This window comes from Meles meles, chromosome 20 (assembly GCF_922984935.1).
Source record: "Meles meles chromosome 20, mMelMel3.1 paternal haplotype, whole genome shotgun sequence".
NCBI lineage: Eukaryota > Metazoa > Chordata > Mammalia > Carnivora > Mustelidae > Meles > Meles meles.
Window position 1 is genome coordinate 60,434,312 of NC_060085.1, and position 14,951 is coordinate 60,449,262.

The window sequence follows — 14,951 nt, forward strand, 5'->3', positions numbered from 1 at the left end:
GGGGGTGGGGGCAGGGAGCCAATCGCAGACTGTAAAAGGGGGCGTGTACACTGCCTTGGGGGAGTGGGGGGGGTGGGGAGCCGCCTGGGGCCCCTGGGGCGGCTGGGCGGATGCAGGCAGGTTGGGCGCAGGTGCAGAGTTCCAGGGGGCACGGGGTCGGAGCGCGCGGGCTGCCCCTCTGCGGGGGGGCTCACGCTCTCAGGGCCTGAACGGAGCTGCGGTCGTTCTCCCGGAGAAACTCGTCGAACAAGGCTGCGTCCTTCTCCAGGGACTTCTCTGCCGCCTCCAGCTCCGCCTCCTCCTTGGCCGCCAGCATCTCCAGCCTCTGGATCTCCTTCCGCTTCATGTCCAGGGCGTACTTAGGGCCACCAGAGCGGGAGTCAGGCTCCTGGCTGGGAGAGCCCCCTCCCTGGGCCCCCTGCGCATCGAAGCTGAGCCAACCTGGATGAGGAATATCTGCCGCTTCTGGTTAATGTAGATGTTCATGTTATCAGATTCCATTTTCCTTTCTGCAAAGATAGGAGGAAAGCCTCTGGGGGGCGGGGTGGGCAGCGCCAGAGAGACCCGGCTGGGGGTGGGGGGGGATGCCAATCCCGACATCAGCTGTGCGAGGAGGCCCAGGTTATTACAGGGACTCTGGGAGATTGAGCCCTGCCTCCAGCAAAAGGAAAGAAGGCTCTGTTTATGAATTGCACTCCGAGTGGCTGGAGACTGGGCCAGGTGCAGAGTCTTTTCGTATGTCTGACGCGAGCCTCTCTTGCCGTAGCACTCTTCTCCCCTGGAGTAAGACTCTGGACCCCCCCCACCCCCCCCACCCCCGCCATGGACATTTCATCCAACTGGATCTAATAACGAAAGTCCTATTAGGTCAGGACCTGCATCAGGATGGTGAGAGAAAAATGGGTCAGCATGATCTCTTTTTGTGGTATTCTAAGCCCCCAGGATCCAATTTAGGTAGAAGCTAAGTCAGCACACCAGGGATTCAGCCAGGTGGGAGGAAGTTAAGGTGGGCATCTGGAACACCTTCTGGAGGGCAAGCAGAGAGGTAACGTAGCTGGGGCTAAGGGCCATGGGAGCCTCCTTCTCTCGTCTTTCTGGAAAGAAAGGCCTAGGAGTGCCCTGACTTTGGAGAGGCCAGGAACTGAGGAAAGGGCCATGGAACCAGGTGGCTCTCTGCATTCTCTCTTAAACCCTCCCCTTTCTGGAAGATGCTGTGGTGTGGGAGGCTTAAGTCTAGAAGCCTGGCAGAGACCCAGCTTGGCCTCTGTCTCCCTGGCCCACCTTGTGGGAAGACTCTTAACCTCAAGGAGACCCAGCTCCCCACTGAAAGTCAAATCTGCGATAAGGACAAGTCTTGTGCCTAAACCCGCTGAGTCCCGTCTTCCCCATCCAGACGCAGCCTGCCTCTCCCCGATCTTAGGAACAGAGGGAGGAGACAGAAATGAAAACCTTGCAGTGCTGCTGTTCCTGCTCACACAGAGCTGGGCACAAAGGTGTCAGATGAGCTCGGGGCTCTCCACCCCAGAGCAAGCCACGGGGCCAGGCGTGGAGGCTGGGTGTCTTTTTGATTAATATTCCCGTTCAGTACACCTGCAGTCCAGCTGGGTTCCAGGACTTTATTGTTTGGGCTGGTAGAATGTTAATGCATATTCTGCACTCAAGATTTCCTGCTGGGTCATAAAATTAATAAGAGCACACATACACACACACACACGCACACACACGCACATACAGGTCCTTCTAATTATATGTAGCATCTAAAGACGTTGGATCATACAACCCACGAGGTCGGCACTGTCACTGGCCAGGAGAGGAAACTGCTGTGCAAAGGAGTTGAAAAGCCCACCCAGGATGGCGAGGTCATTCAGTGCTGAAACTGAGATCTGAACTCAGGGAACTTCTTGCCAGACAGACTCTCTTTACCATCGAGTGCAATCTGCATTCATGTGCACGGTAACATTCCAAATGCAGGCGATATTGGGATTCAAAGGCTTTTAAATTTGCAGTCCATCTGGGACCGATGTGTGTGGCAGTGGGAGGCAGGGTCAGACAGGAAGACCCCCACGTTCCCCATTGTGCCCCAGCCCCCCCCCCCAAGCACTTTAAAAGGATGAAGGGCAAGACCCAACTCCAGAAAAAGGGGGCACCTTTGGTCATGCAGAGCTTCCACGCCGTGTGGTCGTGGAAGGCACGCAGCCGCTCTGCCTCAGCGCGCGTCTCCTGGTCTTGCATCGCGTCCTCCAGCTGCAGCTCCCGACGCAGGCTGGTGTGCTTGGCCGACACTTTGGACGAGTAGGTCATCTTCTCGTGCACCTGCAGGGTCGTCCTCTGCTCCCGCTCCTGGCAGGTGGGGCCAGGTGGAGTTGGGCGGGGCCAGCATCTATCTCTAGCCCCTCCCCCACCAAGCCTAGGACAAGCCTCCTCCCCTCAGCATGTTGCCCCGGGATTGAGGTGCGCTCCTGGTCCTGCATGGCCGTCGCTGCACAGGAAGGCTGTGGAGCTGTGTGTGCCTGTGGAAGCGCCTGGGATGCCTTGAACACGGCTCTCGGGTTGAGAGGAAGGTGGGCAGGAAGCACTTTGAGAGAGCGGGGTGAAGGCGGGGTCCCCAGGTGAAGCACGTTTGCCCAGTTAGAGGCATTCAGTAGTGCAGGGACATACTCACTAACAGATGATTCCTCTTTCATCTGAAATTCACACTTACTGTGATCTGCTGAATCTGACCCTCCAAGGTTCAGGGAAATTAGACCTGAGCTTCCAAAAGAAAGTCAAGATCCCTGGGGTCTGGAGTGGGGCTGGAAAATGAACATTTCCTGATGTATCTTTGGTCACTGGTTGGGTCTCAGTGGGAGCTACTTGTCCAAGGAATCTCAGATACTGAGCCCTGAGTTGGGGCAGACAGAGTCAGACCAGGAGGGAGCCTGGAACACTGGCCATGCCCATGCCCCTGAGAGTGTGTCCCAGAAACACGGCCCATGCTGACCACTTCTTGGTGGAGATGCCCCGGGTGAGTCCTCCCCGAGCCTGGCTGCAGGGCTGCTTGCATGCTGCAAGGGGTTAGAATGGACAAGGGGCTCTTGGATGGGGAGCCAAGACAGACTATGCTGGGCGACAGGCAAGGCAGGGGCTGGGGGTGGGGCTGGCTCCAGGACTCCCAGGTACTGCTGAGAGGCATGCGTGTCTGTGTGTGCGCCTATGTGCTTGTTTGTGTGTGTATCTGGCTTCCAGGAATTCCAGCAAGGGGGATTGTGCAAGGCTGGAGCAGTTGGGAGGGTGGTGGTCTCCTGGGGGAGATGTGAAGGTCCCTGAGGTCTGAGATGGGTCTTGCAGGACAGGGAGAGTCTCGGGAGCTGATGACCTCCGGTGCAAGGGAAGCAGAAGTAAAGCCTCGTGGTGGAGGCTAGGACCCAGTAGCCTCTAACAGCCCACTTGGACAAGGCCCAGGAACAGCAGTGATAAAACCGTGTGAGAACAGTGGGACAGGTCAGAGACTGGAGAGTGAGTCAGGCTTTGAAATGATTTTTTTAAAATGGTGAGCCACTGGGGCGCCTGGGCGGCTCAGTCGGTTGAGCATCCAACTCTTGATTTCAGCTCAGGTCATGATCTCAGGGTCATCAGGCTTTGCACTCAATTTGGAGTCTGCTTGAGATTCTTTCTCTCCTTCTCCATCTGCCCCCCTGACTTGTGCTCTCTCTAAATAAATAGACAAAATAAAGGATCCTTCTGAGAAGGGCAATCAGTCCTAGATACTCACTGCGCGAGACTTATTCCGCTCCTGTTCTCTGAGCAAGAAGAAATCCACATCTCCAGACATGTGGAAAGGATTTGCGGAACGGTCAGGAGCAATCGTGGACACTGGGGAGAGAGATACTTCACTGGAGAGATGAGCTGGCTCTTCCAAATGGTGGCCTGTGCCTCGGGAGTCCTGGCGTCCCCCCAGCCCAGCACGAGGAACTTGAAAGCACAAGCTAGTGGCAAATGTTCTCTTGGATCTGGCGGTGCCTGAAATCCAACCCTGGACCTTCCAACTCCCTAAACCCACCTGTCTGGTTGAACCTAGTTGGACATGGGCATCTGAAAGAGACCCGGTGAACCCAGCACAATCTGTGTCTCAGACCTCTGGCCCCTCTCACTTAAAGTCTCAGGAATCCCCATTCCGTAGAGGAGAGAAGCAAGAGGCGGGAATGGATGGGGCCCGCTGGCAGGAGGTTGGCCAGCTCCAAAACAGAGTGGCAGTGGGCACACCAGGTGAACATCCCCGGTCTGCAGGTCCTCCAGGAGCTTCCCAGGGGAAGGCTGAGTTTGTGGGCGAGTGAGGCAAAGCACCTCAGGCCTAGGGGGGCAGGGCAGGAATTTGGGAGATGGGGGCTGCCAAGATCCCCAGCTCTGCTGCTCTCCTACTCCTGTGGGTAAGGGAGAGGTTCCTGTTGCTCAGCTCAGCAGGGACAGAACGCAGGAGGCACCAAACTAAGGGCCTCAAAATATAGATGCTTTTCCCCCTTATCCTCGATTTAGAGGAAACGGGGTTCCTTGTAAGACCAAACAAAACAAAACAAAAAATTCTTGGAAGTAAAAGAGTAAGAGAACAAAATAACGCCTCTACTTTGAAAAAACTGTGGGTGACATTCTGGGGGTATTGCTTCTAGTAATTTCTAACACCTATTTTTAATAATTTCACATCTTTAGAAAAAAACACTTCACCTTCAGCAAATGCCTGGGAAATTACTAATTCGGTGAGAGCCCTGTACGCCATCACAAAGGGGTACAGTAAGGCAGGACTTCACCAGGGCATGTTGGGGGACCAAGCGTGGCAGCCACATGCCGCCTCGGGCACTCTGTGCCACCACAGGCTGGCTCTTGGCAACCGACTTTCTGAAGGGGGAACAGGGGCCGGGGCTGTGAGCATATCCAAGCTTCAGAGCCTTATGCCGACCTGCCTTTCTGGAGGTCTATCCCATTTTACACCCTCACCAGCAAGAAGAGACTGTGAGGGAGATTTGAAGGCATGCTCTGAGGGCCTCCAAATACCTCCGCACGAGATCCGAACTTATGAATGAGTGAAAGTGGAGAAGTTGGCCGACTCCACCTGCGCAGGCTATCCGAGTGAACCAGAGCCGAAGCGGGAGGGGTGGCCTTCTCTGGCTAGTGCCACTCCAGCAGTCTTAGACGGCTCCCCCAGAGTGCTCACTGGCACCCGTCATATGGAGGGGGCAGAAAAGCTCCAAGTCTACAACATCTTTGTACTATTCTTTCAAATTTTTTTCTAAGAATGAAATCCTGTCAAAATAGTTTACAAATCTGAGTGAGAGGACTAAAGAGAGACAGGGGCGCCTGGGTGACTCTGGGCTAAGCCGCTGCCTTCGGCTCAGGTCATGATCTCAGGGTCCTGGGATGGAGTCCCGCATCGAGCTCTCTGCTCAAGAGGGAGCCTGCTTCCCCCCCCCCCACCCCCGCCTGCCTCTCTGTCTACTTGTGATCTCTCTCTGTCAAATAAATAAATAAAATCTTTAAAAAAAAAAAAAAAGATCTGAGTGAGAGGAGTAAAGAAAGATGACCAGCTCCTAGACCCCGCTGAGGGGACGAAGCCCGCAGCAGCCTCTGGTTGGTCTTAGCCTGGCCTCTGCAGACGGGAGAATGCAGAAGGGGCGGCCCAAGACAGGGAGCGATCACAGGGCGATGCTGGCCCCAGGGCCATCAGGGACCTGCGGAGAGGAGGGACAGAAGTGGGATGGGCTTGTGCGGGTTTGGAGTGTGGACTCTCGTCCCACACCTAATCACAACTTTCTTTTATACACGGATTTTGTGGCTGCTAGAGAGGCTCTGGAAGAGACTTCAGGGCCTTTCTGTCCGGATCGGGAGGCTGGGGAGGCAGGTGTGGATGGTGCACATGGCACAAGGCCTGCCTCCCCTACCAAGCCAACCCCAGTCCCCAGAAATGAGGTAACACACATTCAGAGATTGCACACAGCTCTGGACAAGAAGGGATGGCTCTGGGCGGGGGGCAGTGGGCAGGAGTTGCCAGGGAGGGTTGGAAGAGGGAACGTGGCGGGGATGGGGGTGGGGTAAAGTGGGGGGTATGGTCCATGTAGGCCGGGCTGGGGGGAGGAAGGTATCAGGGAAGCCACGGCTCTGAGTGCAGCAATGGGGGCACGAGGGACCTGGACAGACCTGCCTCAGCTTGCCCCCTCCCCCCATCCCACTCTCTCTCACTCACTGTGCTCCTCCAGCAACCCCTGGCAGGGGTCCTGAATTCAGAATAGTGAGGACTGAGCTCGGGTGAGAGATGCGGGGAAAAGTTAGAGTCTTGGTGTACCCAGATTGCGGGGCAGTAGCATGCGTGGGCTGCATGTCCCACGGCCCCATGAAGTCATTAATTATGCTAGTTAGCCAGCACGGAGCACTTAACCGTGGCCAGACTTCACCTGACTGAATGTTCGTAACAACCCCGAGGTGGGAAATACCGTTACTCCCGGTGAGGAGGAACAGAGGGACAGAGAGGCAAAGGTAAGCTGCTCAACCTGTAGTAGCAGTGGGGAGCCCGGCTTCTGAAAACAGGAACTGCCTGTGCAGTCCGGTGAGTGGGAAATGTTTCCAAGTGGAAATCTGTTAATGGGAAGATGAGCCTATAACCGAGACTGGCGGTCACTTGAAGCAGGTCACTCCACAAATGCCAAGTTGGTTTCATATTTACTGTCACAGAATACACCCCATTACGGTTTTTTTATGTGGTTTCACAGAACATACCCCATTATCAGAAGGAGGGAGAAAATGATATGATCTTTTCAAGGGATGCAGTGAAAGTGTTTGATACAATTCTAAACTGATTTTAAATCATAGTCACGGCAACCTAGGAAGAGGAGGGAACTTTCCAATCTGATAAGGGAAAGCGTGGTGAGCTCAGAAATGGCCCCCAGCGATGTCCACGCCCTAAACCCCAAACCCGTGACTAGATTCCTTTATATGGTAAAGGGGATTTTGCAGATGGGATGAAGGACGTGGAGGTGGGAGATGGTCCTGGATTAGACAGAGGGGCCTGATGTAATCACAAGGGTCCTACTAAGATGCAGGCAGGAGGGCCAGAAACGGGAGGAGTAGGAGTGACGACAGAAGCGGAGGTTGGAGTGACGTCACGGAAACCGAGCAGGCTGTGCCGCTGGCTTGGAGCTAGAGAGGGGCTGGGAGCCAAGGACATGTGAGCCTCTAAGTGGAAACTGCAAGGAAGCAGATTCTCCCCTGGAGCTCCTGGAAGGAGTTCTGTAAGATTCATCCCAGACTTCTGACTTCAGAATTGTAAGGTAACATATTTGTGTTGCTTTAAGCCACCGAGTTGGTGGTGCAACAGCCCCATGAAATGAACACAGGTATCTACAAGAAAGTTCAAGGGGGAAATATTGCATATTTCCCTTCCAGGTTCAGGAACAAGGCATGGATACCCATCTTTGCATTTCTAATCAACACTCCAGTTAGGCAAGAAAAAGATATAAAAAGCACAGTATTGGAAAGGAAGGGCAAATAATGTCATCTCAAGGTGATTTGAGTGTAGAGGAGAAAATCTGAAGAATCTACCAACAAAATGGTTACAATTAGATTAGAGATGATTTGTAGGTCTGATTGCAAAGTGAACACAAAACTTGTATAAGATACAGTATCTTCATGACCTCGGGGGAGGGGTCAGCAAAGAGCTTTGAAACAGGACGCAAAACATACCAACCATACAAAAATGACTGGTAAAGTGAACTCCATGAAAATCAGGAACGTTTGTTTATTAAGAGGCAACACCAAGAAAGGAAAAAGCAATCTACTACACAAGGGAAGGTATTTGCGTACTTAGAACTGGTGAATGATTTGTTTCCAGTATATGTAAAGAGCTCCTAGAAATCATTCAAGTAAAAGGACAACCCAGTAGAAACATGAGCAGAGGCAGGGAGGCACTTTGTAACACAGAGTCATCAGTGAACATATGGAAAGGTGATCACCCTCATTGGTCACAGGGAATACGAGATGCTAATACATATCGAAAGGGCCAGATAATAGTAAAAGCATAGAGGTGCGGGGCATCTGGAACGCTCACACCTGTTGGTGGGGCTGTAGACTGGTACAGTTGTTCTGGAAAACTGCTCAGCGGTACCTACTAAAGTTAAACATACTACCAGCAATTCCACTCCTTCATATACACCCAGGAGAAAGGAGTGCTTCTTTCCCTAAATGGCATGTACGAGAATTTTCATTGCAGTATTATTTGTAATATCGAAGACCCGGAGACAACCCAAATGTCCATCCACTGCAGAGAGAATACTACACTGTTGACACAGGCACACAAGAAGACACACACGGCGGCAACAAAGGGAGTCCTGTGACTGGCATTCCACAGATGTGATGCTGAGCGAACAAGGTCAGGACGGCACCAGCACAGAATGTGGCCCCATTTATACAAGGTTTGAGAAAGGATAAAGTGATTCTCTGACTGTTACAGAACAGTGCTGTCTCTTGGGCAAAGGGAACGTCTGGGCAGATGGAAAGGTTCTAGACAGTGGGGTAGAAGTTACAAAATTATATACATTTATTGGAACTTATCAAACTGTATACCTAAGATTTGTGCATTTCACCTTTCATGAATTATACCTTAGCAAAGAAACGAAACCAAACCCAAACCCAGACTGCTCACCCTTACTACAGTGATCAATGTAGGCATCCATGGGCAGAAGAAGCTGTTGGGTGAATGGCTGATGGGAATCTGACTGAGGTTCACCACCTGAACCCCCTGAGCATAGGCTTCTTGTGAAAGGAGGTAGGAAGGATTCTGGTGGTCAAAGTGGAATACTAAGCACGTAGGGTTATGTCTAATTAAAGGAAAAATGAGGAACAGAAGAATAGTTTCAGTAAAAATGACAATGACCAGGAAGCAAACAGACACATACAGAATGGGGGATATTCTATAGGATAATTAACACCACTTCTCAGAAAATGGAAGGACATGGAGGATGGAAGGACTCTGCAAGACTTAAAGAGAGGGAAGATGATCAGATCTCATCTGAATCCTAATTAGAAAGAATCTTCTCTAGGAAGACATTTTTTTTTAAAGTAATAAGCTCTTTATTTAAATTCAATTTAGTTAACATTATTAGTTTCACAGATAGAATTCAGTGATTCATCTGTTGCATAAAACACCCAATGCTCATTCCATCAAGTGCCTTCCTTAATGCCCATCTCCTAAGTGACCCCATGTCTCTCCCCCCACCTCCCCTCCAGTAACCCTCAGTTTGTTTCCTAGAGTTCAGCCTCTCTTATGGTTTGCCTTCCCCTCTAACTTCATCTTATTTTATTTTTCCTTCCCTTCCCCTATGATCATCTGTTTGGTTTCCTAAATTACACATGAATGAAATCATATGGTATTTGTCTTTCTCTGACTGACTAATTTCACCTAGCATAATATCTTTTTTTTTTTAATTTTTTTTAAGATTTATTTATTTATTTATTTATTTATTTATTTGACAGACAGAGATCACAAGCAGGCAGAGAGGCAGGAGGAAGCAGGCTCCCCGCAGAGCAGAGAGCCCAATGTGGGGCTCGATCCCACGACCCTGGGATCATGACCTGAGTGAAGGCAGAGGCTTTAACCCACTGAGCCACCCAGGCGCCCCTAGGACCACTTTTTAATTCAGTGTCTTCATGCCATATCCTGACCACTTTTTTTTTCCCCATTTTATTTATTTTTTCAGCGTAACAGTATTCATTCTTTTTGCACAACACCCAGTGCTCCATGCAAAACGTGCCCTCCCCATTACCCACCACCTGTTCCCCCAACCTCCCACCCCTGACCCTTCAAAACCCTCAGGTTGCCCCAACCTCCCACCCCTGACCCTTCAAAACCCTCAGGTTGTTTTTCAGAGTCCATAGTCTCTTATGGTTCGCCTCCCCTCCCCAATGTCCATAGCCCGCTCCCCCTCTCCCAATCCCACCTCCCCCCAGCAACCCCCAGTTTGTTTTGTGAGATTAAGAGTCATTTATGGTTTGTCTCCCTCCCAATCCCATCTTGTTTCATTTATTCTTCTCCTATCCCCCTACCCCCCCCCATGTTGCTTCTCCATGTCCTCATATCAGGGAGATCATATGATAGTTGTCTTTCTCTGATTGACTTATTTCACTAAGCATGATACGCTCTAGTTCCATCCACGTCGTCGCAAATGGCAAGATTTCATTTCTTTTGATGGCTGCATAGTATTCCATTGTGTATATATACCACATCTTCTTGATCCATTCATCTGTTGATGGACATCTAGGTTCTTTCCATAGTCTGGCTATTGTAGACATTGCTGCTATAAACATTCGGGTACACGTGCCCCTTCGGATCACTATGTTTGTATCTTTAGGGTAAATACCCAGTAGTGCAATTGCTGGGTCATAGGGTAGTTCTATTTTCAACCTTTTGAGGAACCTCCATGCTGTTTTCCAGAGTGGTTGCACCAGCTTGCATTCCCACCAACAGTGGAGGAGGGTTCCCCTTTCTCCACATCCTCTCCAGCATCTGTCATTTCCTGACTTGTTAATTTTAGCCATTCTGACTGGTGTGAGGTGATATCTCATTGTGGTTTTGATTTGTATTTCCCTGATGCCGAGTGACGTGGAGCACTTTTTCATGTGTCTGTTGGCCATCTGGATGTCTTCTTTGCAGAAATGTCTGTTCATGTCCTCTGCCCATTTCTTGATTGGATTGTTTGTTCTTTGGGTGTTGAGTTTGCTAAGTTCCTTATAGATTTTGGATACTAGCCCTTTATCTGATATGTCGTTTGCAAATATCTTCTCCCATTCTGTCAGTTGTCTTTTGGTTTTGTTAATTGTTTCCTTTGCTGTGCAAAAGCTTTTGATCTTGATGAAATCCCAACAGTTCATTTTTGCCCTTGCTTCCCTTGCCTTTGCCGTTGTTCCTAGGAAGATGTTGCTATGGCTGAGGTCGAAGAGGTTGCTGCCTGCATTCTCCTCAAGGATTTTTTTTTTTTTATTTGACAGAGAGAGATCACAAGTAGAGAGGCAGGCAGAGAGAGAGAGAGAGAGAGGGAAGCAGGCTCCCTACTGAGCAGAGAGCCCGATGCGGGACTCGATCCCAGGACCCGGAGATCATGACCTGAGCCGAAGGCAGCGGCTTAACCCACTGAGCCACCCAGGCGCCCCTCTCCTCAAGGATTTGGATGGATTCCTTTCTCACATTGAGGTCCTTCATCCATTTGGAGTCTATTTTAGTGTGTGGTGTAAGGAAGTGGTCCAATTTCATTTTTCTGCATGTGGCTGTCCAATTTTCCCAGCACCATTTATTGAAGAGGCTGTCTTTTTTCCATTGGACATTCTTTCCTGCTTTGTCAAAGATTAGCTGACCATAGAGTTGAGGGTCGATTTCTGGGCTCTCTATTCTGTTCCACTGATCTGTGTGTCTGTTTTTGTGCCAGTACCATGCTGTCTTGATGATGACAGCTTTGTAATAGAGCTTGAAGTCCGGAATTGTGATGCCACCAACTTTGGCTTTGTTCTTCAATATTCCTTTGGCTATTCGAGGTCTTTTCTGGTTCCATATAAATTTGAGGATTATTTGTTCCATTTCTTTGAAAAAAATGGATGGTATTTTGATAGGGATTGCATTAAATGTGTAGATTGCTTTAGGTAGCATAGACATTTTCACAATATTTATTCTTCCAATCCAGGAGCATGGAACATTTTTCCATTTTTTTGTGTCTTCCTCAATTTCTTTCATGAGTACTTTATAATTTTCTGTGTATAGATTCTTAGTCTCTTTGGTTAGGTTTATTCCTAGGTATCTTATAGTTTTGGGTACAATTGTAAATGGGATTGACTCCTTAATTTCTCTTTCTTCAGTCTTGTTGTTGGTGTACAGAAATGCAACTGATTTCTGTGCATTGATTTTATATCCTGACACTTTACTGAATTCCTGTACAAGTTCTAGCAGTTTGGGAGTGGAGTCTTTTGGGTTTTCCACATATAGTATCATATCATCTGCGAAGAGTGATAGTTTGACTTCTTCTTTACCGATTTGGATGCCTTTAATTTCTTTTTGTTGTCTGATTGCTGAGGCTAGGACTTCTAGTACTATGTTGAATAGCAGTGGTGATAATGGACATCCCTGCCGTGTTCCTGACCTTAACGGAAAAGCTTTCAGTTTTTCTCCATTGAGAATGATATTTGCGGTGGGTTTTTCATAGATGGCTTTGATTATATTGAGGTATGTGCCCTCTATCCCCACACTTTGAAGAGTTTTGATCAGGAAGGGATGCTGTACTTTGTCAAATGCTTTTTCAGCATCTATTGAGAGTATCATATGGTTCTTGTTCTTTCTTTTATTAATGTGTTCTATCACATTGATTGATTTGCGGATGTTGAACCAACCCTGCAGCCCTGGAATAAATCCCACTTGATCGTGGTGAATAATCCTTTTAATGTACTGTTGAATCCTATTGGCTAGTATTTTGGCGAGAATTTTTGCGTCTGTGTTCATCAAGGATATTGGTCTGTAGTTCTCTTTTTTGGTGGGATCCTTGTCTGGTTTTGGGATCAAGGTGATGCTGGCCTCATAAAATGAGTTTGGAAGTTTTCCTTCCATTTCTATTTTCTGGAACAGTTTCAGGAGAATAGGAATTAGTTCTTCTTTAAATGTTTGGTAGAATTCCCCTGGGAAGCCGTCTGGCCCTGGGCTTTTGTTTGTTTGGAGATTTTTGATGACTGTTTCAATCTCCTTACTGGTTATGGGCCTGTTCAGGTTTTCTATTTCTTAGGAAGACATTTTTGAGACATTTGGGAGCCTTCATTGTGGCCTTGCAGGGGAACATCCCTATTTTTGAAAAATGAATGTTGCGGGATATAAGGATGAAATGACATGCCTGGATTTTACTTTAAAATATTCTGGCAAAGTATAGAAGCAACCCAAATGTGCCTTGATAGATGAACGGAAGGAAGATGTGGTAGGCAAGCGCGCGCGCGCACACACACACACACACACACACACTGGAATATTACTTAGCCACTGTATGTTAACTATACTGGAGTTAAAAATTAAAAAAAAATTTCTGGCAAAAAAAATTAAAAGGATAGATGCAACAAATGTGGCCAAATCCAGTCTGGTGATGGGCACGTTCGTTCACTGCATTTTGGTCTCTGCTTCTGAGCATGTTTGGATTGTCATAATTCAAAGCAAGAGGGGACAGAGTGGGGTGGGGGCTGGATGGGAGGGGACTCAGCCTGCGAGAGACAGGCTCAGGGAACATGCTTACATCTGCACTCCTCTGCAGAAGCATCAAACTGGCTAGTAAGCCTTGGGGTCAGCGCATAGCGTAGGAGCTAGAGGGATGAACGGCCGTGCAGGGGCTTGGAGGAAGCAGTATGAGCAGCTGGCTGCCTACCCTATTTCCTCGTGATAGTTGGCAACCTCATTGAATGTGCCTCATTGAACACTTATACTTCACAGCCTCCTTTACAAATACGGATGGCCACATGACAAATTTCTAGACATTGGAATGTAGGCAGAAATTGCTGGGTGGGGCTTTTGGGAATGCTCTTTTTCCAGGGAGGGCTGAGTTGGCTGGTGTGCAGTTTTGCTCTTCCCTTTACCCCTTCTCCTTATCTGAAATCAGATGTGATGGCTAGAGCTGCAGCAGCCATTTTGTGACTGCACGATAACTTTGCAGTTGAAAACCCCAAGGCTAAAACTGGTGGAGCAGAAAGACTTTCTTAGAACTGCTGTTTGTAGACCCTCATGGAGCTCTGGACTGCCTCCCATATTTCCCATTACTGGAAGAAAAACAAATCATACTTTGTTCATGTTACTGTTATTTCAGGTCTCAATCACCCAGTTCCTAATGGAAATAGAAGCATTTCCCTTTGCCACTTGCATGGGAGACTTATGTTGATGAGGGGAGATGTTTGACTCCCACCAACTTAGACTTCGGCTCCCAGCTTGAGGGCTACGTTTACCTTTTTTCCCATGTTTCTTCTTTTTTTCTTCAATGATTGAAGAAGAACTGTTGTCTGGGGACTCCAGGCTGTTCTCTGGAGAGAGACAAAGCAAAGCTGTAAACACAGTGTGAGGCTGGGAAGAGGCTCGGGCACCAGCATCCTCACTGGCCTGCTAAGTTGCCCTGGCAAGGTGCTCAGCTTCTCTGAGCTTCCGTTTCCACATCTGAGATAATCATGCTGACTTTGCTGGCAAGCTGTCATAACTGTGCAAGAAAAGGGCCCATGTGTACACACGCCTGGCACACAGAACATATTTTGTGCCTTCCCTTTTGCATCCTTCCATCTGCTCCTTAAGAGGACCGTAGGACCGTTTTATGGGGAGGTCACAGACCCAAGCCCTCCGCCTCATGGCACTGCCCACACTTTTGCTGTGAGCCTCCCAGAGTTTCCCTCAGACACAACAGAAGATTCAGAGACACCCATTTTCTTGTTAAAATCTGTAGCTTGGCGATTCCAGTTTATGCCAGCCAGGGAGGGCAGCCAGCCACTGGCAGAAGGGGTGGGGGCTGCTGGAGAGCCTGGGGTGCGGTCTGGTGTGGAGCTCAAGGAGTCAGTCCTTTCGGACCAGCTTGGAGGAGGAGACCTGGGATGATGAGGGGATGACAGGGTTCGCAAGGTAGGGGACATGATAGAGAAGGGCAGACCCTGAGCAACTGGGCGATGGGATGTGGGGAGAACAAGAGGAACAGCTGTGCTGTGGTACTGGCAGGAAGGTCAAGGGCACGGGCCCCCAAATCCCAAGGCCTACATGTCAAGTTGTATATTTATAATGGTAAGGAGAGGTCAAGCCATATATATAATGGTAAGCAGAGGGAGGCGGTAGGGAGTGGTGAGGCCAGCGGAGAGAGTTCAGGAGCACAGGCTGTTCAGTGAGTATTTTCTGTCTTAGTGACTTGGGTTCAATTTCCAGGTAGCAACATTTAACCAACCATATCATA

General features: G+C 49.2%; 1 protein-coding gene across 1 annotated transcript in view; it reads right to left on the minus strand.

Annotated features, from left to right (window-relative positions):
• CFAP100 (cilia and flagella associated protein 100) overlaps window positions 1-14,951 on the minus strand; it is a 53,493-nt gene that overhangs the window by 26,727 nt on the left and 11,815 nt on the right. Inside the window, exons 3-7 of the mRNA XM_045991345.1 lie at window positions 13,972-14,046; window positions 3,752-3,852; window positions 2,148-2,340; window positions 442-509; window positions 195-358 (exon numbers count right to left, since the gene is read on the minus strand). Coding sequence (XP_045847301.1) covers window positions 195-358; window positions 442-509; window positions 2,148-2,340; window positions 3,752-3,852; window positions 13,972-14,046 — 601 coding nt within the window. The remainder of the gene's footprint in view (window positions 1-194; window positions 359-441; window positions 510-2,147; window positions 2,341-3,751; window positions 3,853-13,971; window positions 14,047-14,951) is intronic.